The 27,198-nt window shown below is 40.3% G+C and overlaps 1 protein-coding gene across 2 annotated transcripts in view; it reads right to left on the bottom strand.

Moving 5' to 3' along the window:
* slc1a7b (solute carrier family 1 member 7b) overlaps positions 1-27,198 on the bottom strand; it is an 87,709-nt gene that overhangs the window by 37,090 nt on the left and 23,421 nt on the right. For both annotated transcript variants that reach the window (XM_063201418.1, XM_063201417.1), the window contains exon 2: positions 16,930-17,009. In XM_063201418.1, the coding sequence (XP_063057488.1) occupies positions 16,930-17,009 (80 nt within the window). The remainder of the gene's footprint in view (positions 1-16,929; positions 17,010-27,198) is intronic.

Raw genomic sequence — 27,198 nt, 5'->3', positions numbered from 1 at the left:
AAGCTGCAAATTGACTACCAGACTACACAATTTCTCTGGGCCACACGCAGGGCATGCACAATGGCAGGATCGGCGTCGGTGGGGGGAAACAAGTTGCATCTGTTACAGACAAAAACACTGCAATCACACATTCTTCACGAATTCTTCCCCTAGACAAAACCGGAACGCATGCTGTGGAAATTGTAGACTCGTGCTGCTGTCAAAGTCTGACAGGTGTAGCGCACCGCACCGCACCGCACCGCACCATCTGATTTCACTCAATGGCAAATCGACATGAGAAGAGAGGACCAGTATACAGGCACCAGTAAGCTTATACATGGAATACAGTATGAAGGCAATATTTTGGTGGTTGAGGTACTGTATACTTAATTACAATTGCTTAAAGAACCAATCAAATTCACAACCTATTTAACACTTCATGAGTGCTCAGTGCTGACTATCCTCTTAGTCCTGTCAGCTGTGCCAAACACCAGCCAATCAGGCTCAATTAGGCTAAAGCACAAGATGATGCATAGGCAGATAGACATAGATCAAGATACATCATGGCGGTCAGGCGGTTTGTCTCCAGGGGAAGTGGGGATCAGTTCTGGAGACACAGTATGACTGACGTTTCAACACTTCTCTTTCTCACATGAAAGGGAGCTATGATCCACTTTTCTGACAGCAGAATGGGGGAGGGATTGAGTTGCCCTCCGCCGCCCCTTGTTGTGCAATAGTGAAAAGGAAAAACAAAAACAAAAGGAAATGGGCTCAGCATGATGGATATCTTATTCATCAGCATGATCATATCCATCATATTTAGCTAGGCAAAGACATTTGTTGACTCCACTTTCCCTATGAGGTTTGAATACATTTCACAGAATCCATTTTAAGATGATGTACCACAATCTCGCTCACATTTAAGGCAGATCCAATTCTGCTAGTACACTACACTGTAGGCTATCGGTTGCCCTGAGTAACATCTCCTTGCTGATTTGTCAGAGAAAAGGCTTTGGTGAAATGGGGCACCTTGCAATCATGTACCTGCTAGTTTCTTTATACTGTGTATATACATTTAATCCTTGGATTTTCAACAGGGCATTAGTGAAGCAAAGGAACACGTTTTTGCTTTCTTCACCTTGACAGTCATGCATGATTTATATCAAGAGCGGAATATTGATGCTTGCCTGTGAATTTGAAGGTAATCTAAGTCAGAATGTTGTATTCATACTGTATAAATATACACATAACCATTACACATACAAAAAATCAAATTTCAAGGAAATTCAGATGTAGCGTCTGTCAATGGTGAGGTGCACAGATGGGTGGCAAAATTGTGGTCTTAAGTTGTCACACATGGCACCTTGCGATAGCTTACCATTTTTTAATTAAGTAACAGAGCAGAGTAGGTGTGACTTTGGCATTTTATGCTCATTGTATAATAAGTACACGGAGACATGAGAGCACTTTCCAGCTCCTCAACGAGATCAAATTATCTTGACATTTCATGCTTTTTCCAAGGTCAGTTTTTCGTATCATTGTGGTTAGGGCTGCACAATTAATCGAAAATAATCGAAAATCGTGATAAATTGGTGAAATCGAAGTCGAAATTTTAATCGTGATTTAATCGTGGCAATAGTGACCTACCTTTGAGAGCGTCCTTGAAGCCAGAACATACTGACAGGCTGGTGTTTCATGCTATTGCCTTTACATAAGTATTACAAGTATTTTGCTTATCCCGTATATAGTTCATTCTTGGTTATATTTTATCTTGCTATAATTTCCAAAAAAAATCTGCAAAAGATCAATAATCGTGATTAATAATCGTGATTACGATTTTGACCAAAATAATCGTGATTATGATGTTTTCCATAATCGTGCAGCCATAATTGTGGTGGCATTTCCCTGCTCCACCTACATGCCGTATTGTGCACACATTTGTGACTTGCATCTTAAGAATGTGGCACAATCTCTTCAGTCTGACCTACAGGTAAGTTGTGAAACAAAACGGAAGGTTCCCCAAAGCCCATTTAGTTGAATCACGGGGGAACCTAAAAATTATCTGAGGAACCCTGACATTTCTCTGAAGAACATACAAGTTCTGGAAAGATCATTATGGGTTCTTCCACAGTGGCAATTGGAGGGTTTCTCAAAAAACCTTTGGGTTCTTGGAATCTCTTAGGAAAGAAATCCTTGAGGTTCTTCCAAGAACCAATTTGGCACATGGGAACATTTCCTCAGAAAATGTTTAGCTGTACTTCCACGTTGGCCACCTGAGGGACCTTTCGGGGGAACTTTTAATTTCTAAGTACTATGGACTGACTGACATGCTAAGGCATAGATGGAAACTGAAAGACAAACCCAAATCGGCCTTAAGAAAAACACCACCAATGTTGAACCATGTTAAAATAATGCCTTTTAATAAGTGCGCTATCTGAAATTAGAATTCAGTAGCCTATGTATGCATACATCTTCGTTCTCGCTGGAGAATGGGCTTCTCGTGATCGTGAGTTTCTCGCAGGAGAAGTGCCTTACGGGGTGACTGGACTACTGCACTCGAGGAATCATGAAAGTGCTTTACGGGGTGGCTGGACCACTGCACTTGAGGATCGTAAGTTAAAAGCAAATAACAAAAATAGGGTATTGGACAAGGTCGCTGGCCATGGTGCTGAAATTACTGCCAAGCCCGATGTTGGCTATGTTTAAAAAGCGATGCTTGGGCTCGGGAGTACAGGGCTCCAACTGAGAGCTCGGACAATACCCGCGCCCGCGAATATGTGCGAGCTCTGAGTGGACACCCCCATACCGGTTATTGGGCGAGGGAGCAGAACCAAGGAGGCCTGAGGGTGGAATCCTGGATTAAACGATCGAGATGATGAAGATAGGGGGTGATCGGGGAGGATGGTGGGTACGAGCGAGAAAGCGAGTTTCTGACTTGAAGCAGGTTTGCGGGGAATAAATGCGGTGTTGATAATTGAAGGGCGTGCCAACTGTCATTGAGTGGTTGACGTGGGCCGTAACACACTTAAAGGAGGAAACGTGAAAAAATGGGTGGGAAAAATTGGAGAAAAATAGAAAAAAATGGGGATGTCAGTGGTCCGTGGAATTTCGCCTAATTTTTGCCATTTTTGGGAAAATGTGTCCTGCGGTGTGACATCATTGGTGTGACATTTCTGTAAGATACAATACAAGGATTCATATTCTGCACAAACATATCCCCAATGCTCTTTCTGCTATTGTTCCTTTAACCCCCACCCCACACACACACTACTATCCACCGCACCCCCACCCCCATCCACACACGCCTATGCATCGCACAGGCAGACAACTGGGATTTCACTGCATGGTTTCACTGTATTACTTGTAATAATTGTGTGAATGTGACAAATAAATATCCTGGTATCCTTATATCCTTGCATGATGCATGAAAAATAAGTAAGGATTGAGTAACACAATGCCTAAGCATGTCACACCACAGGACATGAAGTCACACCACAGGAAATTCACTGCATTGTGGCCATTTTAATCCTTTTGTATTCGTGACTGACCTCCGAGCTCATGCTAACTAGATAATGACATTGTGTTTAACCATAATATGTGTTTTCACTCATAAAAAAACTATTTTTCCCTCCATAAGAGCAGTCACACCACGGGACACCATAAATGATCCTAAGCATTGTGTGACAGAAACATTGCAATATGTAGACATATTAAGAGGTTAACCCTCTGAGGTCTCAGGCCTTTCAGAGGCTTTTAGGCTGCTTGCACCACCCTGACATTTTCAAGTATTTTCAACTAACAGTAAGCATCTATGCAAAAGTGGAATATATGGTTGTATTGTGAAAAGCCTAACAAGAAATAATCTGAAAGAAAATTGGATGTCATACAAACATGTTTGATTTAAATTGAGTATAAACACAACAGTACAAAAAACAGGTTTCAGAGGTCTTCAAAAAGTTCAAGAAAACACACAATAAATATATCTAGCCAAGACTTTTGAAGTTTGAATCTTGTAAACAAATGTGTTGGCAGCATAAAAGTGAAAAGGGCATTTAGAAATGTTTTGTTGTTTTCATACAAAATGCAAAAAAGAAAGACTATGTCACTACCACTGCCTGTCTCATTTGAATACTAATGAGATAGGTGTGAACAAACCTCTAATGGCCCACACACCCCTGTCAATCCCCATGTGCTCTGATAGCCCCAACCCCCCTGTCACTCCACGTCTGCTGTGGCAGGACACTGTCTTTGCCTCCAACAAAAAAACTTTTTTGTATCAGTGCAGTATAAAAAGTGTCTTCACAGTACAAAGATATAAATACACAGTAGGAAAATACACAGTATAAATCAGAAAGTAAACTACACACATAGTGTAAAGTGTCTTCAAAGCAAAAAAAAGAATAAATACACAGAATGAAAATATAAAGTAGTTCCAGCTCCAGTTTGTTTTCCTAGTTCCAGTTTCAGTTTGTTTAGATAAAGTAGAGTACATACACATCATCATGAAAGAGTCTGCCCCAAGACGGACCAGCTCAAGCACTAGTGTAGTACATCTACAGTAATGGCCCCTGCCCCCCCTGTCACTCTCTTTGTCCTGTGGCAGGACACTGTGTTTTGCCTCTAACAAAACTTGTTTCTGTCAGTGCAGTATAAAAAGTGTTTTCACAGTACAAAAGATATAAATACACAATATGAAAATACAAAGTACAAATCTGAAAGTAAAGTACACACACACGATATAAAAAGTATCTTCAAAGTACAAAACTGCTTTGTTTCAGTGCAGTATAAAAGTGTTGTCACAGTACAACTAAATACACAGAATGACAGTCTGCCCTGATGCAGGATCAAGACGATGCTCAAAATGTATGTGTTCATCATCTTCTTCGTCACTGGATAGATCTGACAAGCTGTTGTCAGACTCACTGTCCAAAGCCAGCTGTTCCTGTATCAGCTGTGCAGCCTCAGCAGGCGACATCTTCCTTGCGTTGGTCATACTTTCTCCTTCAAATTCCTCAGTTGGTGTATTGACAAGTGAGCTGCATGGCTGTGTTTACCCTAGCTGAAAGGGGCGTGTTGTCACCTCTGAATAGCCACTCAAGCACCGGTACTTTACATGTGAATAGCTATAGGTGTGGCTGCTACAGGCAGAGAGTACAGAATATGCGAAGATTTCTTTTCACTTTCTTTAAATTGGGCCAGCTATATACTTTATTTAATATATAATATATATTTGAAATCTGGAAGGTCTGAGGTTTATGATGGTGTAACTTACTATGTGTTTCAATGACAAAAACTCACAGAGTTACAGATTTGTTTTTGGAGACATGTCAAATTGCCCTCTGAAGGGCAATTAGACCTCTGTGGGTTAATAGTCACCTTAAACTTCCACACATCTCTCCAATAACTGAGGTATAACTGGTTAGGAGCCTCTTTAAGACTCTTGTAGTTGGCCTTACAGCTGCCCATCCACAAACCTGACTTACATGTCACCCTGCAGGCACAATTTGTGTTATGAAATTGAACTTGTAATATCACTGTATTGAGTTTTTTTCACATTCATATTTTTTAATATAAGGTTACTATTTATGCAATCATGCCAACTGCTTTATAAATGATTCAAAATGTTGTTGGTTTACTTTATAGCTGTATATATTCCAAGTTTTATTAATGTTACAGTCACACCACGGGACATTTGACATATTGACCTTTCCATAAATCTGAACAAAAATGTTTCTTCTCATGTAAGACTAATATGAAACATGATGTACCACATATTCTTTCTTTTACATTTGTTTTCAAGAAAAAATATATACATTTTGTAAAAAATATCATTTTTGTAAAATTTGTAGGTTTTTAACTAATGTTATATAAAAACAGGGCGTCATGTCAACCACCCCATTGCACTTATGAATCCGTTGAATGATAGCTGAGCGGAGAATGAGAATCTGGTGGGTAGGTAGGCGTGCCTGTCTTGATGCACAGAAAATAGACGAATGACAGACGAGCAGGGAATAGAGTGCAGGTGCTAATTTAGACCTGTCAATTTTCATTACGCTTCTCCCAAACTTTTGTTTTTAACAAAATGTGCATTTATGATCTTTTAACAATATGAAGATTGCCTTGGAGTCCCTCCTTCTTTCTATAAACAACAACAACAACACTATTCTCCTAGTCACGCAGTCGACATGTTGAGATACAGTATGTGGCATCAGGCATTGCCAGCGAACGCTAAAGTCCCAGCTAACCCCCATCCACAGCTGGTTAAGGTCAGAAACAGGAAAAAAGGGAAAAAAGGACAGTAAAATAAATAAATAAGCAAGCAAGCAAGCACGAGCAGTCAGCACAACACCAGACCACTGAGTGGCTTTCCAAAAGATTAGCGGATACTGTGCCCTACAAAAGACTGACTGCTGATGCCGATGCCAGGCACTCTACATCTGGATAACCGGGCAGGCAGAGATTACATATTGGTGATTGTCAGCAGCGGACATCTCTCATCATGTCAAGGTTCAAAACATGTCATGTCATTTTTTCATCCTTTTGACAAACCTCATAGAAACATGGTTGGAGTTAAAACCTAGTTTTCCTTGAGATCTTGTTAAAGTGGGAAGTGTACTGCACAAACACAGCACACAACCACCCAGTGCAATTGAATGGAGACTACACCATCCATTCATATCAAAACATTAACCCTTAACTATTTTACAGGGAATAACATTCTTTCCGCACTTGTAACTTTGTGTGTATGCAAAATGCTACAAGTTTTGACCAACCATGAACATACACGTACACTAAATTATCATTATATGCAGCAAGCATCACTGGATCAAAAACATAATGCTCCCAGTGCCATGGTCACAAGAAACGATGGTCGTAGACATGGTAGACCTAAACATTTCACGTTGTGAAGTGTTGAATTAACACTGCATTTGTTTTTGCTTTTTGACTTTATTTATGATAGGACAGTGAAGGTGGTGACAGGAAGCGAGTGGGGAGAGAGAGACGGATAAGGGCTGGCAAAGGACTCGGGCCGGGAATCGAACTCGGGTCAGCCGCATGGTAGATGAGTGCTCTACCGTTTGGCCACGGCAGGGCCAACACTGCATTTTTTTTACTGTGTGTGCATGCAGCCGAGCTGATGGCAACCTGTCATGGCGTGTACAGTACTGTCCGTCCAGCCTGTCAAGGTGCAGCAGACAGAGAGAAGCCTAATGGGTAATCCCCTGATGATGATGCTGAACCGGTGTCACATGCGGCCTCGGATTCATTAAGAAAATGCCCAGCCGGTCCCTGGCTTTAATCTGGCTTTCACCCAATTGAATCGTTCCCCCGGCAACGACCGTGCCCGGGGAAGATCATTGGACAACAGCATTCTCGCTCTCAGAAATGTACTACAGTACACAACATATGGTTGTGGCCGCCATGGCAACCTTATTTCTTCGGGGACTAATACGGCACAGGGCATGGCCATGTCTTTTGAAGGGAAATGGGAAAAGCAGTATAGGTTGATAAAGAGGAACTTTGCTTTTATTACATAAAAACCTCTTCTTCTGGAACTGTGATCTTTGTGCGTGTGTGAGAAAGAGAGAGAGAGAGAATAAATGTTCGGGCAGGCGGTAAGGGTGTGATTTTCATCATCGAAAGCAACCACACTTATGCAATGATGACGATGTTCCGATGTTAGTCTCCAAAGTAAATAAACACACCTGTTCTCCTTTTCTCATGTTTGGCACATAACTGTTTGAACCAGTGTCTGATTTGAAGTCGTGGTTTTCAAGAAGCACTGACTTGGTTTGTTTATGTATGTATATTTGTATGGATATTTCATGTGTGTATGTTTGTATGTCTACATTTATTTATTCAGCTACTTATTTTAGGTCAGAGTAATGCTACTCATCCTGATGGTGGAGTGTTGAGATACAGTAAATGGTATTATGGACAATATTTCTGCTTTCTCACCTGCGAAAGAGTTGGTCCTTCATCTTTTCTTTTATTTCAATCTCTCATTTTCCTTTCTTTCATCGCCCCTGTGCTTGGTGTATGTGCATTGGTGACTAATTGGAACAATAGTGAGATATAAAAAACCTTCTCAAAAGCAGTACTTCTACCACCGCTACTGCCTGCCTGACAGCTGTGACTAACCATTTTAACAATAACTAAGGGATGTGAGAATCTTGCCCATGCCTCAAATGACTAATAAACTGTTAAGTTATCTGAGGTCATTTCCCAATCCTCCCCATCTCTGACTCATGTGCAGTTTGAATACATCCTGAAAAAGTCTCCCACAAAATAGAAGACAGAAAGAACATTGAGAGGGACAATCCATCCTTTTGTTTTCCCACAGAGCCAAACAGTTGTAGTGCCATACATTACTTTTGCGGCGCCATCATGGATGTGTTTTCAGTGGTGTCTTTTCATAGGATCATACAACAGTCAATGGTAACAACAACTGATTTTGTTTAATGCACTAGCCACAGATTCACTAAAATGTGTTGGGAATAAAAGTATTTTTATCAGGTCCATTACAGTGAAGAAACACAAGAGAAGAAGCTAGCTGTGCTTGACTTGTGCTACATTTACACTCAAATGTGTCAATCACTGATATTGACATATCTGCCAAGGGAAAAATTAAGCTATGATAGTTGTCTGAGGTAAACAACAAAATAAAGACAAGAAACAACAATGTCAGCACTTGGCAATGAACGGAGACATTCTCGTTTCATCACTGTGGACCAGGCTACATCTGCACTGTCAAGAATGACAGCCATTTTTATTACTTTTTTTTTTAAATATATGAGTTCTGGGAACTCTGTTGCCTGGCTGCCAAATATCAGTGACGGCTGTAGGAAAGCGTCTGAGTTTGATGCCACGTAAGGAAAACAATTTAGGAAATGTCCATCATGAGTGAGAGCCCAGCTCCGCAAATGGACATAACAAAAACAAGATAACCTCTGGTCACATCAAATTACATTTTCCTGGTGACACTTTCATTTAATGACGCTTTGAGCTCAGAAAATTCCCTGTTTTCTTTGTTTTTGTCAAACATTGCCAGTTTGTTTGTTTACTTATCTTTCTCTCTCATGATGGACTATTGCTACATTCAACAGTTTTAATTGGTGTCTGAAACACCTGTCAAATGAGACCAAATTGGTAACACTTGACTTCCTGTTGCTAAGGAGGCTCGTCTAAAGCAAATAGATGCAAATATTAATTCAAAAGAAGAAAAGTTTACCACACACTTTTTGAGTTTGTTATTATCAGAGCAAACAACATGTTTCACCTCTATGCTATTCCTGAGCGAACCTGATGACGCACTGAGGCAAAATGTGTTGTTCACTCTCATTATAATTGAACAAAGTCAAACAGTCCTGCATTTACCAGCACCTAGAAGTCATGCATGGATCCTTGAACTTTTAAATGTAAACAGTATTTTTTAAAATAAAAATAAAATAAAGGTACAAGATTCTAGCAGAGACATGGAGAAGGGCTCACAGCCTGGGAGTGATGAATTGTTACCACTGGAAGTGATTAATTTTTACCACTGGAAAAGAGCCATTGTCCGTGATACTGATACAACACACTGCACACAAAAAAAAAACAATTATTCCCCACATGTGCAAGGGGGCAGCCGAAGAACTTGCCCAAAAGAATGATGCGGGAAGACACCGCCATGCAAAGGGTATCTCCTTTATGGAAGAGGACAGAGAGTGCTGGTTATTCTATTCCCCCTCTCACCTGGCAGTGTCGGGAGTCACACCGACAAGCCTTAGATTACAAGCCTGCCTCCCTAACTGACTACAACCGATCCAAAGCCAAGGCAGAGAGAATGGTCTGCTTTAAAGCAGGGTTGTCCCAGTGCAGAAAGACGCTTGCCTTTAAAGGGGTTGTAACATGAAATTCAACTTACTATTTTTATATATTCGACCTGTTTGTTTAAAAATATTAACTATAATAACAATATGGCTATGACATTACAGAGAGTTTTAATATCAGATTATAGATTACTATTTGCTGACAGTAAGGTTATAATGGGGGCTCTACATGAAAGGATTAAGATATGATTTCCTAGCCATTTCTACATCAATGCTGATAGGTCCCCTTTCCATTAAAGGAGCATTTCTGTCAATTTCAATATGCTTTTGTATTGCTCACACTACCCTTAACTTGTCAGTGAGGCTGCATTTTTCAACTCAGCCCTTTCCCAGATCTGAGCTATTCTAATGGGGGCAGATGTTTGTTTGTTTACATTAAAAAAACCTTCTTAACACGGGGCCTACTCCAAATATTTTTGGGAATAAATCAAGATTTTTTTTAAATGTAAACAAAGTAACTCTGCCTCTTACAATGACCAGGATCTCGGAAAAGGCTTAAGAAAAAAAAAAAAAAAATTCCCAGGTACTGACAAGTCCAGGGTAGTGTGAGCATTACAACTGCATGCTGAAATTGGCTGAAGTTACCCTTTGAAGAGACTACACTTGACCTGTCAAGACAAATTGTAAAAAAAGGTATCAAATCTTTTCATATATTCCACTCTGCAGCTTCAGCTCTCCTGTTGCTATGGACCGGGCCTCATCATTTTCCAAACGCATGTCGATGAAAGTGCATTAAAAAACGACCTGGACCCTGCTGGCACGTACTGTAGCACATCTGCAGCTGTGAACGCTGGAAGAGTGCCTCGAGTCGCGGATGACGCACAAAGAGACCAAATCTACAGGAAGTCCAGCCGGGTGCTTTGCTGTGGAGGGTCTAGTCCTTCCGATGGGGACCACCAGACCGTGGCATACCATCAATAGGTTGGGTACTACAGTATGGCAATGATTTCACCACATCCTTTTTTTTTAAAGACATTAAGCAACATAAAATAATTCATATTTTATGCCTTCAGTCCTTCGAATCCCTGTTGTTGTGAAGGCTACAGAATTCTACAGAAGAATTGTAGATCAAACGGCATAGAACAGTGAAACACACGTATGCACACACACACGCGCACGCACACACACACACACACACGCATGCACGGCAAAGGATGCACGCACGCACACACAGACACATACACACGCGCACACATTTCTGCAGCTTGAGGTTCTGCAGTCATATATCATTGAGATTGCCTATCAGGCTATGGCACATTCACATCACTATCTCAGGATCAGCTGTGGAAACAGTCTGGTTCTTTTTTTACCTATCATGTCTGTGGAGACAGTCCAGTTTTTTTACCCATTGTGAGAGAGTATCACGTAGTCATATCACAATGTGCCAATTATCATCTACAAAATCTGGAAAATGAACCTAGTTGTGCGTCTTTCAATAGGTGAATGAGGTAAACAACATCCTGCCTGGTCTACAGTGTGCTGTGTGCTTTCCTGCCTGGTTAATCTTACACACACACACACACACACACACACACACACACACACACACACACACACACACACACACACACACACACACACACACACACACACACACACACACACACACACACAAACACACACACACACACGTTGTGAAAACATCATGGATCCCAAGTGAAGCCCTCTCTTCATTACTCTAGGAATTTGGGCCTATTCACCTGATGACCACAAGCTGCTACATAATGGGTGCTAACAGCTTTGTAGCAAAGCCTATACAGATGGTACTGCCAGCCATTTCTGTATATCACGTGCAACATGCAGACTGCATATGGGACACATACTGTGTTGGATAACAGAGACACGGTTTAGTTTCTTATGTCTCTCAGCTCCACATTTAATGTTTGCAGGAGTCCGCGTAGAGTATGTGTAGGAGGAAGTGGGGGTGTGAACTTGTAAACGGAAATGCAAATACAGAGAAATATCTTTTTTTTACCTATGGGAGGCATTACAATTACTACTTCAGAAATCCTTGACACCTGTCTCTTACTTCTCAGATGAATTTCAACGAAGTACAGTCATCCAACTATCCATTTATCAACCATCCGTGGAGTCACAAGGCAACCGTTAATCCTCATAGATCTGTTTATTAGTACTAGGGATGTACCCAATCCAAGACTCGGAATCAGATTCAGACACATTTGGCCTTTTGATTTTGGTTTCTGTGATCGGAGTGTGATTCGGTATTCAGTTTCAGATTTGGACAAATCCTTTTTGGATTTTCACATACTTGCAGTTTTTGCAAGTATGAAACATGAATGTGCGTGTAATTTCCTTCTCGGTGTGTTCAGTACTTAGATTTATTAGTATTAGAATTATTAGCATAGCTTAGCATAATCACTTGAAGTGGATAGAACCATTAGCATCAAGGCATAAGTGATCACTGGATGGAAGTAAGTGGCTGTTTTGCAGTCTGGTGAATTTTACATTCATTTTAAAGAGGTTTACAAGTACATTTCATGATGTTTTGCTTGGTTCCATAGACTTCCACCGCTATGATTAATATGGCTATAGCCTACTGTTGAACTAAGCAATGCAAACACATATTTTACCAGGTTTTAACTACATATGAGCAATTTCCTGAAATGTGTAGGACTGAACTTAAAGGTGCACTGTGCAGGAAATGGTCAAAAAAGGTACTACAACTATGCTGCTCACTGAAACTGTATTGCTTACAGCCAAATTTGATCTTTTCATGAAAGTTTACTAAATAATAAACCAATATTTTCTAGTATGGCCCAAGTACAGTCATTTTTGCAGCTAAAAATGGCTATTTCTGGAAATTCAAAATGGCGGACCATGGAGAAGACCCCCCTTTTCACGTATAAAAAGTGCAATTTTTCCAGTCATAATGAATACTTTGATGGTGGTGGAATTTGATGGTGGTGGTAAGCATTCATGGAAAAGGTAACATTAGTGAGTAGCATGAATTATGGAAATAAACAACAAAAAATCTTACACAGTGTACCTTTAAAGCAGTGGATTCGGTTTTCGGAAGAACCTTAAACATCAGGATTTGGTACATCCCTGATTAGTACATCTGTCTTTCTCTCAGTGTGTCAGTGAGAAGCCCATACACAATAGGGCCTACTGTAGGGCAGTGAATGGATGGGATTAATCTACTCCTGAGAAGACTGCGGAGATTGATGTAATGTAATTAACAGTTCTCAGAAGACTAAATTGTTGTAATTTGTGCAGCATGCTTCTATGAGAACAGGGGAACAATTACTGTGACACAAAGCTCATAGTTATTTGTAAAATTGTCATTGCTTCCCTTTCACTATACATGCACCACATAATGCACACATACTGTATGACCTTTCACCACAACCCCACCACATAATGCACATATACTGCATGACCTTTCACCATCATCACAAAGGCCTATACAATTAGCATTCTCATTGCTTCTACTTCACTATAACCATCATATAATACAGCTATACAGTTTGACCCTCTCACAATCGTATCTCAAGTTAATAAAAATTAAATATAGGTCATACTATGAAACGCACCATGAACACATGGGTTTACTCTATTTCTCGGTTGCCACAACACATTGGAGAAAAGCAAAGAGTGTTTAAAAGTGGGATTATCAGTTTTATTCCACACACAGACAATCTTGTGCGTTTTGCTTCATGGTTTTTCAGGGGTTGGAATTACAGATAATGCATATACGTCCTGGGCAACTGAGATAGTTTTGCTTTGCAGTTGTTGCCATTTTACAAGTGATTATTTCCTGTGCAGTGTGCACCTTGCCATATGTTGAGGGGGAGGGGAACCGTCATTCACATCACAACCATGTAATGCACTTTGTGTGATTTATAATTTCATTATCTTTTCACTTAAACGCCTCAGCAACAGCATTCACAGCTGATCACTTAAACAGGTGCCATTTCCCTCCCAATCAACTATGTCGTCATCGCCACTAAAAGTTTTCATTATATTTGTCTTAAACACACACCAGGAGGATCTGTTGTGATGATTCACTACCAAATGGCTGCCAGAGACATATTGAGCCAATGAGCTCTTACATGCATTCATCTCGTTAGTAATAATGAGACTGGCACTGCAATTGGTGTAAGTTTGAGAGACTATAGTAACTGCGCTTACAGAACTGTACTATTGTGTAGGTCAATTCACTTTCTCATAAATTACACATAGGGTATACCGTAGAATTATTGCTCCATGCTCCGCTCTATGGCATACACATATAGCTGAAGCTCTGCAGTTATAGCTTACCAGCTGTACCAATTATGATGGCTTACTGTACATCTGTCAGAGTCATAGTAGTACTGTATCTGTATAGAAACAGCCCTCCAATAGATCTAGATTATTGTTGATGCCATTTGTCCTGTAAAATACAGTGGGAATACAGCCTAGTAAACTACACCAAACTCTACAGGCAGAATATTTTTGCCTGGCAGGTAGGGCTGGGCAATATGACGATATATATCGTTATCGTGATATAAAAGTGTATATCGTGACTTTTCTCCTATATCGTTTATATCGTGATAGTTTTTATCAATTTTATACAATTGAATGCCATTTAATTACATTTCATGTTGTCACAATACACACTATAAGTTCATGTAACTGAAAAAATAAGAATAAAAAGATCCATTTTAAAGAAAGGTTGTTTGGCGACATGAAAAAATAAAGAGCAAATAAAGAGAATAACTGAAAGCATATGTAATTGTGCTATATCGTGATATATATCGTTATCGTGCTATAAAGTAATCCATATCGTGATATAGTTTTTTTTCCATATCGCCCAGCCCTACTGGCAGGTATTCATTTCATGCATTAGTCTGGCTCGCCAGGCTACTGAGAATAGGAATATTCCACTCGTCATCTCTCTACATTCACATTCAAGACCAAACTACGTACTGAATTCCAATAGCTGAGGAGCTAGAATCTTGCTGAAAACTTTGACACACCTTCACATGTTGAAAACAGAATCAGGTTCACAGATGAATGAATCTACAAAAACAGTCCAGAGTGCCCCTCAGTACCAACAGAGGAGACAGAAGGCAGGATGCACTATTTTCAAATAGCTTTTCTAAATCTGGTCACTGCAGGGGTTTTTTTTAAGGACAGCCAATTTTTAAGCTCAGCAGTCACGTAGAGGATTGGGCTGATCTTTAAAATGATTTCAAACATCATTAAGTTCTTTTATACAGTCATATAATAAGGGTTATCGACTACCACAGCGCTAAAATTACTATTTTTACCCTTCTAATTGCATCCCCCAAACCCCCCACCCCAGTGAATTGAATCACGTTGCAGCTATACTGTAAGTGCCACTTAAGACATTTATGATAATGTGTTCTGCTGAGACAGGTATAGTGTATGCTTTCTCATATCCTCTGAAACAAAGTGGGCTTTGTTCACTACATTGCATTACATTTAAAAGACGCTTTTCCAAAGCAGCTTACAAAGGAGACATACAAAGCAAGTACAGAGTGTGGGCTGCCAGTACAGAGTGCGGGGTATTCTGTACTAAGTTCAAAAGAAGACTGTCTTTGACATTTCAATCTCACACGTTATCTGTAATAGTATTAAAGTGCACAAAGACTAATATTGTTTCCCTTATCCTGTGCTTATGTAATAAGTTGGCTTTTTTTAACCAAAATGAGATTGTCTTCATTTATGTTTTTTTTTATTCTGAAGGTCTATCATTACACACTGCGCAAGTACTTTTAAGTCAGTGGTAATATATTCCTCATGTCCTACCAAGTCTCCTTAGGTTGCAGTGATGGGTGTCATGGCGGGGGATGAAAGAGTACAGTTAATCAAGGAAAGTCTCAGCTCTTGATGCTCCATACTTCATGTGCGGACCAAAATAATTTTGGTATTTTACATTTATGTATCAAAGGCGAATACTGTACATGATTGCATGTGTCATTTGCTTTTTTAAAGGAACAGTCCACCCTTTTTTGATGTTCACAAATTTGCAGTATTTCCAAGCATTATTCATGAATGTGCTATCATTTCCTTCTCAGTGTTTTCAGTACTTAGATTTATTGGCATCAGACCTATTAGCATAGCTTAGCATAATCACTGGAAGTAAATGGGAGCGTTAGCATCAAGCCACAAGTGATCACAGGATGGGATTAAATAGCTGTTTTGCAGTCTGGTGAATTTTCCATTCATTCTAAAGTAGTTTATAAGTACATTTGATGATGTTTGCTTCCCTAGATTTGCATTGCAACGTTTCATTTGGCTATTCTGTTAAAATAGGCAATGCAAACACATAGACAAAAAATCCAAAGTATTCTCATATTTTATGGGGACTTAACTAAATATGAGCAATTTCTTGAAATGAGGTGGACTGTTCCTTTAAGAAAGAGCATTACAGTTCACTCAGTCTCACAAAAAGTCTTTCCAAAGACTTTAAAACAACAATTAAAAAACATTAGGCTTTAGTAGACAGTAAAACCATTACGTTACAAGGTGAATATGAATTTGTGAAGTAATAATTAAAGAAGATAACACACTGGAGTTAAATAAAACACAGTATCCTACTGGTGTATGTTGGAGATATCTTGTGAGACCATTGATTCCCTGCTATGCTCCATAATGAATGAACAACATGGGTAGAAAATACATCTATCCGCATGAAAGCACATAAAATAAAACCAGTTCATGTGTCTATCCTTGTATTTGGCCTGCAGGCTATGAGGAGCCGAGTGGCCTTTCTGCGGTTGCTTAGTTGTCATGCTACTTGCGTATGATTAATGTCTTGCTATCTGTCTATCCACTATGTTTTCATCTCAATTTGTGAGACATAGGTCCACAGGGCAAACATCAAAAGTTTTGACATAATTTCAGGCTCAAAGTGTTGAATTAACCCTGCAAAATGCACTGTGTGTCTGTGATTAGTAGGTTGTAGCTGCTTGTATTTTCTTCTGGTGGCGCAATGAAGATACATCGTGCATAGATAGATACTTAATGTACAGACAGATTAAAGTAAAGATTCTCATAATAGGGGAGTGCAGAGTCTCATAATGGTAGTATACGCAAGTAGAGCCCTTACCTGGACACGACGAGGGGCAGAATAAGCATTTTCAACATCCTCATCAGCAGCTCTCCCGGAAACTGGAAGTATTTTACCTCCTGGGGAAAGACACAGAAGGAAGTGTGAGAGAGTCTGTGGACTGTGGAGGAGACACATGCCTCCTGGTAAGACACTTCAACTATATGATGATGTACTGTATGTAACTGAAACACAATCTCCCTCCAAACACATGTCCCCTGTTAAATATCTGTTGTTTCGAAAAACACCTAGTCATAATGTATTGCCTAACAGTTTGTGTAAGATCTTGGTAGTATTATGGTATTTAAGTTTTTTCATGAGCTGTAGTAAACGCACACCGTGAGGTGCGTACGGCAGTGCAGTAGGTTATTTTATGAAGACAATTGTTGTGGCACATTCAAAACTTAATTCAATATGATCAAATAAAATCCTACTGCATGGAAGTTCTGAGTGAACGATGAAAACTGCATCCATATAGTGAAGTTTGTGAAGTACATGTATAGTGAAGAAAAAACAGTGAGAAGATATACTGTTGGAACAAGGTGCACTACGAGGCTACATTGTGAAATAAGTTACAGAAAGTGACAATCCCTGCAGATATTGTTTATAACTGCACCTCAGTTAAAGTACAAGGCTAGAAAACTTTCCAGCCCAGAGGAAACGCATGTCATGTGTTCTTTTTGAAGTCGGTATATTGTAGAAAAAAAAATTCTGGTAATCATTTTCAATTGCATCCATTGTCTCACTTGTAAATATGCTGTTATCGGCAATGTTTTTTTTGAATGGGGATGCATCTCCAAAACAATAATTGTGAAACTCCCCCAGCCACCCACAATCATTTATACTCTATTGTTTTCAGAAATGCACCCGGCATCGCAATGCGTGCCTTACGATGTGAATGCATAATGGTGCATTACATCAACCCCTTGTGTTTGGATGCTTGGAAACAAAAGTTGCTTAATTCCTATTCCCACAATAACAGTGATTATTATAAGCACCAATTTCAAGTGGTTGTCATGTTACATGCAGGCTTATGGAGACAATGGAAAACACACAAAGACGTTGATTTGTTGGTGCAAGCAAAGCAATACACACAATTCACTACAAGATGAAAAGTTTACCACGTACACACTCAAACATTAAGTACTTAGTTACAGTACGTGTTTAGCCAACTACCTTTTTTCACTCAGCCACATCGTTCATGAAGTTAGGAGAGGAACTATTGAAGAAGCAAGTAATATTAATCAAAGCCATTGTGTTCCATTTTTTCAGTCTTGGAAGTTTCCTCACACTGGTTATGTCCTGAAGTCCAATGAATGTGTGGGCAAAATCAGACAATCTTTCTTCAACAAGGAAAAGGCCCTCACACATTCATCAATAATGCCCTCCATCCATCAATCCATCCTTTACATAAATACATATAGTACAGAGTACACATACAGTATACAGTATAAACACATGTGCTTTGGAATAAATGCTTCAACACCTCTTTCATCAACCCTGTGGCATGCTTTCATAATGGTGCTGGGCAGACAGTGGCGGTGTAATCCATTACAACCCTATCTCTTCTGTGCACCATATGGTTGTTATTACTATCACCAGAGGATAGAGTAGGGAATGCAGAAATATGAGCAGCATCTGGGGTTATTCCCATCTCTCTGAATAGTACATCTGTTCCCTGTTTTGAAACTCTAAAGACATAACGCACTGAGCTGCACTAATGATTTCTCATGAGGCAGTTCTCAACTTTTCTCATCGTCCCTTTGAGGTGAGGAGGAGTGCTTCCCCTAACGAGACTTCTCTGTGGTCCTCATCTTTTATCTAGGGAGCAGCTTTGGTCTCTGTCTCAAAACAGCCGACAGAAATAGCAATGGCTAGCCAACATATTCTCAATCTCAAGCAATAATTTCTTCACACATCACCAGGGAATGCTTCAATGGGGCAGCCGTGGCCTAGTGGTTAGAGAGTTGTTTTTTTTCAATCTAGGATTTGCAGGTTCGAATCCCACCTGACCTCTCCCTACATCTCCATCCATGGCTGAAGTGCCCTTGAGCAAGGCACCTAACCCCACATTGCTCCAGGGACTGTAACCAATACCCTGAAAAATAATTACTGTAAGTCTCTTTGGATAAATGAAAGCGTCAGCTAAGTGTAATGTAATGTAATGCTTCATTAATCAAGTGGAGGGGAGCGCTGTGGCACACATTTGAGCTTCAATGCCCATGGGGACCTAGGTTCGAGTCCAGCCTGGATCATGTCCCAACCCTCCCCCATCTCTCTCCCCCCACTCACCTCCTGTCATGATCTCCAATTTCCTCCCCATAAAGGCACAATAGACCCGAAAAATATACATTAAAAACAATCAAGTGCAGTGCTCTTCCAGAAAGTTTGCTGATGATACTGCGATAGTGGGTTTCTTAACGAGTGATGAAACTGGCTACAGACAAGAGGTAGACCAGTTCTATACTTGGTGCACTGAAAATTCTTTAATTTTAAATGTTTCAAAAACAAAAGAAATGGTTATAAATTCTAGAGAAATACCACCACTTGAACCAATTAATGTACATGGGAATGATATTGAAACAGTAGAAGAGTATAAGTATCTAGGTACAATTATAGACAATAAGCTTATATGGAAAGAAAATACTCTTGCAAGATATTCAAAGGCACAACAGAGACTTCATTTTTTAAGGAAACTGAGTAGCTTCACGGTTGATACAGTGATTTTAAGACTGTTCTATCTAACTTGTATACAAAGTGTGATCACCTTTGCCATTCTGTGTTGGGGAGGTTGTCTTTCTGTTAAAAACAGACACATGCTGGACAAAATCACACACTTAGGTTGTAAAATAACTGGAACAGAAGTTAAAAGTATCAGCAAAATCTCTGATGAGTACACTACCAGCTTGGCATTAAAACAGTAGATGATCCATCCCACTCCCTTTTCTTTGAATACTCCCTCCTCCCATCTGGACTTAGATACAGGTTACCCTTTTTTAAAACTAATAGAGGGTTAACATCCTTTGTGCCTAGAAGCATCCAACTGTTGAATAAGTTAAGGGCAGACAGAGTTAATGTGATAACTTTAATATACTGAATGTATATAGGAATTTTAAATTTAATTAAATTTAATTATTTCTATTCTGCCAGGACTTTTTATCTTTATTTGAATACTTTGCACGTTTGGTTTGTTTTTTAGTCTTGTCCTTGTGCAATGTTGTAATTGTCTGTATGTTCAAGTGTTCACAAAACGCAAAACAAATACCCCCTGGGGCAATAAAAGGTATATTCAAATGGCCTTGGGCCCAATATTTGGGTGGGGTGGGTGGGTGTTTGAGGCATATTGTATTTAGCACAGTATAACTACATTCCTACCTGGTACATTATGATTTAGGGCATGGGGTAAGTATACACAATGAGCCTACACAATAGGGGAAGGGTGCCACAATGTCAGGGTCACTGATTTAAACTAACAAAGGTTAGTGTCTGGGCTGCCCAGCTTTTGTAAACTGACCAAACTTACTATTGTTAGTTGAAATTCCCACAACTTATGATTTCAAGTCAACATGAAAGGCAGCTGAACCATGCCTTTTTCGATACAGTGATGGGGTACTTTGGTTTGGGAATCTGTGTCCACCCTGGGCCTGTAAAGCGTGTTCATTATTCTGCTTCTGTGTCCTATACGACTTCAGCTGTCTAAGGCTGAACTGCAGCTGGGGCTTCCGTTTGATCACAGGCGTCATTTGCCTCATTAGAGCAGGGGTGGGCAAACATCTCTGATTGTGGGCTGCATGCTTCAAAGGGGCCAGTGCAAAATGAAGACCCCCGTTTTACTAGTAAAATAGTTACTGTGTTTCAGTCTCCTACTCTACACCTACATTGTGGCACAAAATTTAACATGGCTCACCAGACCTTACCATGCTGTGAAATTGATATACGTAGAGTTTAATGTTAGGTTACGATAACAACAGGCCACATTCAGGTCCTGCCCGGACCTTGGTTGACCCACCCTTTGTATTAGAGAAACACCAGAGTTCAGCAGTCCAAAAAAGCTCATTACATTTCAAAGGACATAAGTAACTATCTCCCTACAGCCGCACACAGCACTCAGGAGATTGGTGTGGTAGCCCCTTACTGTAGATGGGCACCATAGAAAGGCCTGAATCTTTCTTTCACTCAACTATACATCATAACAACACTGATATGAAATTACTGAAAGTCTTACAGTAAGTCACAGATTAACAAGGGGTCATTACAATCTTGGTGTCAATGTGGTAACAACAGAGTCTCCGTGGGGAAGCAGTTTAATGTAAAAACATTGCCTTCTGGAATAGTCCTGTTATCATTTTTCCACAATGAATAAAAGAGAATGTCAGGAGCGGACCCTACATGGAGGCAGTAGACTGAGCAGCTGCCAAGAGGGAGCAGTAGGGGTCTTCGCAAAGTACACAGTAAAAAAATGACATGTCAATTCAACACTTTCAAGAGTCTATGTAACATCTGGTGTTGAATTAACACTGCATATTTTACTGTGTAGGTAAGTGCAGGATCAGCACTGCCCAAATCCGTGCCTATACAACGGCTCCTTCCTGTCTCTTTCTGAGGAGTGGAAGACCTCAAAGCTTTGTCAATACAGACACTCAAATACTTGGCTGTTTGCAGACTTTCATGTGTGACAGGTTTGTAAAACCTCTCAGGAATGCACAATATATGGAGGAAAGTTGACAATATATCTCAATATAAGGCTTTGAAGTAGTTTCTGCCACTGCACCCCAGGTCAAGCCCATCTATGAAACTGTGTGATGTGATGAGCAACACTGGTCCAAACACTCACTACAAAGAACCGGATAAACCATTTAGCAGCCCCAGAGACAAAATATTTGCCTTTCCAAAAACAAATGTGCTAATACAAGACTAGTGTTTTAATGAGATCATTAAAAGGTTTTGTCATAATACATTTCAGAAAAGGTTAGGGACCATTCTGATACATAAATAAAGTTATTGTTGATAATAGAAAGCTTTGTGTATTGTTGATAATAGAAAGCCTTTTTAAGTAGATTATTACATCTATTGGTTTGTGCCACACATCTCTTCATGTGCAGTGCCAGTGGCAATATCACACTACTTGTTTTCTTAAGGCAACATGATCACTATTCCAGAAAAAAATACAAACATGAAAATGTCACAAAGATACATAGGACTGTATGTGCTAAATCCCAAACCACAAAAAGTACAAATGGCTTTAACTTTCATCCTCAGAATTTCACCCTGACTTTCGACTCCATGTTAGAGTAAATTTGTCTCACCTCACCACGGTGTAAATACTCAATCTGGATTTACATATGTTTATTGATAAATCCATTACAAACTGTGTCGGAGGTCTGACAGCGGGCCAAAAGCCCCTCTAAGCTCTCAGCCATGCATTACTTAAATGTTAGCACCCCATTGTTTTACTGTGCATGAAAATAGGCCTACAGCAGACACTTAGGATGTTAGGCTACTGCACACAGTAGAAAATGCAGTGTTGATATAAGAGTACTCTGGGACCAAACACAGTCTAGAAGATGAAATCGTCTCTCTAAGTTTTTGAATGAACACTGCATTTTTACTGTTTGCAACTGTACATGTGCTGAATGCTAAATCAGTGTAACATTGCCACGATGTACGGTACTCACACGGTCCATTAACGCAGCAGCACAGTGGCAGTAGCTGTTTGCGTAGGGGGCTCCAGCAGAGCACTTGGCAAATAAAGTGATAATATGCCTCAGGTGGATGGGAATACATTACAGGCTAGTTGCATGCAAGAGGCGTAGTAATGTTTTGTACATGACAATAACAGGTTATTGTACACAATGAGAAAAAAAATGCACACAATAAAGAAAAAAAAATCAATAGCGTACAAGGGAGGAAACGAATGAGGAGTCCACGGGGGAGTCACGTTTTAGTCAAGTTACTCCCTATAAGCACTTGGAAAGAATGCAATGCTGTGAACAATACAATCCTTGAGTGCTTGCATTTGCATTTCACAATAGTATTCATGCATCAACTCAAGTTAAAAGTAGTAGAGTAGAGTAGAGTTGCTTTATTGATCCCCATGGGGAAATTAAGAAAACAAAATCACAATGAATGACATTTTCTCAGTTCCTGTTTGGTCCTTTGTTCCTTGTTCCATGGACTCTTCCATTCAGATGCAGACTCGACATCGTCAGGGCTATTCAATTAAATGTCAACATGGGCCAGTTTTTCAAATTTCTCCAAGTAAAGGAACCGAACTATACGTATGTATTATGAATGCTGACTGTCAATGAAAACAATATGGGACACTTCATTGAAGTGGAGGGTCCTCCCCCAGAAAGTTTTGCATTTTTAGACTGAATTTCCTGCATTTTAATGTCCCGTGTCCCGTTTCAGCACGATAAAGGAACCCATACTTTTATCTCTAAATTCCGAAAAACAATTCTGTATTTCAAGGGGCATGTGGGGGGCCAGAACCTTGCTGTCCAAGGGCAGCATCTGGCCCCAGGGCCGCCATTTGAATAGCCCTGGTATATGACATGAACATAGTCATGCATGTTGAAGCAATGTCCTATTCCAACTCCTGCATCACTCTGATGGCCATTAGCATACTCTCTCTGCTGCTTCAAAACACCCTAGAAACGTCACTTTACTTTTGAGTTATTATGCACATTGTCAGGGCCGTTTACACCTTGGCCGGGGCCCAGGGTAAAGTCAGAAATGTAATGCGGACCCAATTCTGGGACCCCTCTCTCCCTGGGCCCAGGACAAATGACCCCCTTATCAGCCACTGTTGTCTTCCCTGCACATGGATACTACTAAACACTTACACTGACTTGTTTATATCCAATTACATGTATTGTTGTACTGTAGCGGCTTTGTTCTTTTTTAGGCCTACTATGCGGTTAGTTCTCCACTCTTGTCTTCTGCAAATGAAGACAAACTACAGTATGTGTATTACCCCCCCCTCCCTCCTCTTTTAAAACCAACCCCAAGTTTGTACTTTTCTCTAAGCTTTGCACTCATGTTATGCCTAACCATGCTTTAAATTACCTAGGAGAAATGAAACGACCCCAAACATAAATAATGGAACGACATCTTGAAAAAGAGCTCCCCACAGATTGGTGCCTATTAGTAAAGCACAAGATAACCACATTGCTACATAATCCTGAGTCCGGTGAGAAAAACCCTTTCCCATACAAATTATGCAAGAAAATGGTAAGGTTAAAATATGAATTGCCTTGGGCAACTGGCTTATTTCACGGTACATCATATTTTTCCGTTACACTGAATGTAAAGACTGCAATTACTGTGTTATTGTGTGTTGTTAGATACGTGTCTTCAATGTAAAATGAATATTTTGTATGATATGTTTTTGTTGTACTGTATTGTATTGTATCGTATCGTATTCCAGTAGTCTGCACACTAGTGAGTGTGTCATGCAGCACACTCAAAATGATTATATTGGAAAACCTGAGGGCACGCTGTGAGGCAAATTGAAATGTCTCCTCCATGTCAACGCTTGCTAGCACCCTGTATCTGCCTCTGTACCCCACATGAATAACAAGGCATGTGTAGACCAGATAACCTAACCAGAGAGAACTCATGGCCGAAATCATTATATCAACCCCCCTTCAAATCACACGCACACGCACACGCACACGCACACGCACATGCACACCCACACAGACACAGACACAGACACAGACACAGACACACACACACACAGAGACACACAGAGACACACAGACACAGACACACAGACACACAGACACACACACACACTTCCCCAGTCTCACAAGGCAAGTAGAAATGACTGCCGAACTGAAGCCTGGTACTGGTGAGAAAATCCGATGTGTAACCAGGCAGAGAGAGGACGTGTGGCCCAATCTCCTGGCTGTTATGGCAAAGGAGCGAATGTGAGGGTGATGTGTGCTGTGTGAAGACGGAGTGCCTGTACCCCCTGCTGCTCCCTGGTCAACTCATTACAGTAAAGAGCCACTGCTGTGCGAGAGTACTGTAGAAGTGGTGAATGTAGTGAATGTAGTGTAGCTTCCTGCTCATCCTTTGAAACCGTGCACAACGGAGGGTGTCGAGTGAAAGAGAGCGCATCACAGTAAATGCTCTGAATATCCTGGATGAACTCAGCCTCAACCTCCAAATCTACACAAAAGCCCTTCTGCAGGGCCTCTGCCTGATACAGTACATTATCTGCTGGTCTCTGCCTGATAGCTTCCTATTTGTGGTCAGGAAGCACAGAAAAGCACTAGTAGAGCACGAACCAAGGCTATTTAGATGTTCACCAAAGCCAGAATCAGGTTGAATACATTCTGACGAGCCAATTGAGCCATGAAACGTAGCCTTGATGCAATGTCATAGGCTACAAAGTGCATTTTCTATCATAATAAAATGACATTTCTTTTTTTTCTGAACAAAATTACAACATTTTGCACAGAAATTTACTCAGCAAATCAACCCACAAGCACTTGATCTTAGTCAATTGTGTTCAAAAAGATGTGCTCAACAATAACGAGCAGAAAAAAACAATTTCCTCAAAAGAGCATTTGAAACCTTGAACATCCAATGTTTCACTTAAATATGGATAAGTGTAAGTGTAATCATTTCTTTCAGAGGGTCAAGCTGTTAACACATTCACTACCAAGTCAAGAAAAATACGTTTTGCCTCCCATGCGTTGGCTCCCAAACCGTAAAATTACGTTTTTACGTTTTTTTTTAATTGGATTCTGAATCTACACATTCTAATGCACATTCTGTGTGATTTTCGTAATAATGTGATGAACAGAACTGACATAGATCATGAAAACACCTACAGAGTCAAAACTCCTACAACGTCAGGATCTGGATATTTCATCATCTGTGCATTTTATTACACACAGTATTTGAGTTTCATTATAGCGAATCAAACCACTTCCTGATCACGTCACGTCACGTCTCCATTTACTTCCTAGAACATCAAAACGTGTCCTGCTAGCTAGCCTGTTCCTAAACATATGATGGAAGGATAAGGAGTTTTGCTGCCATCAAGATAAGTGTAAAATGGAAGGTTGTAATGAAAAACAGCATGCAACACAGCAGGAAGTAACCTAATTTTGGGTGAGTACTTTGGCACGTCTACTTTTATCTACAGAACGAAAACTGCCTGTCAAGTGACATTAGCTAGCTAGCATTTCAGATGATGTGGCTCTGAACAATAGCCTGACCAGGTGATTTTTGCATCGAAATAGTTGACTTGGAAGCTACTGGAGTTGTTCTTCGGGCGTGCAAATGCATTTAGACCCGCAATTTACACTCGGACAGTCAGAGCGCACCTGTGACAAAAAAGGCTTTATCTCAGTTCGAATGTTGAAAAACGCTATTTTTACCGAAACCAGTGCTCGCTTAAAGTGGAATAACTTCGGAATGGAATTAGGGTGGCCATCGGTCCGTTTTTACGACCTGTTCACGACGTCTGTGTGTCCCTCTCTTTGTCTTTCCTCTCCTCCTAGTCTTTTGCTTATGGCCTCGAGATGCGAGGCAACGTCATTGACGCAAACTAGACCTTGACAGTCGGTCGCGTTTCCGATATCTGCGGCCGCCATGTTACTCCAGATTTAACTCCAGACTTCGCAAGCGAATTAACTGTATTGCTGTCGCCTTATGTCTGGAAAATCTCCATGCAATTAGTGTCAATTGCGGTCCATAGCCCTATGAAGTGCTGACTGTATGAAAGTTAAATAGCCTAATTTGTATTATTGTCTACTGTCTGTTTCCTATTTTTTCCTGCACTGGTGGCAACGCATAGTGCAACTAAGTTTGTCCGCTAAATGCCTTTGCAACGAGGGCTCTCAACTTTACAAACAGGGTAAAGAAAGCGTTCTGCACCGGCGCTCTGTCTGTATTTTGAGCTCGTGTTGTTGCTATAGTTATCGTCTGCATGAAAAAAGGTGGACAGAAGCGGTTTGCCTCTCATTTTAAAACACCGCTGATAAATACACCCCTGACCAACTTTGATTAAAGTAAATCAAATTAATTGTTGGATATTATAGGCCTACGCATGCATCACTACCCAAAATAAAAAAAAATATTTATGAAATAATACAGACAACAACGGAAGGATTTGTCTATCGTAACCTGCTGTCTCTGATATATCCTACTGATGACTCCTTTATGAATGAGGTAATGAAATGCGAAAATCCTTCCCCAAAAAATATTGTTTTACAAGTAAAACTGTTGTTGGCAGCTGAGTTAGTCTGA

This window comes from Engraulis encrasicolus, chromosome 6 (assembly GCF_034702125.1).
Source record: "Engraulis encrasicolus isolate BLACKSEA-1 chromosome 6, IST_EnEncr_1.0, whole genome shotgun sequence".
Taxonomy (NCBI): Eukaryota; Metazoa; Chordata; class Actinopteri; order Clupeiformes; family Engraulidae; genus Engraulis; species Engraulis encrasicolus.
Note: the sequence above shows the minus strand (reverse complement) of the source record. Positions and strands in the feature narration are given on the sequence as shown.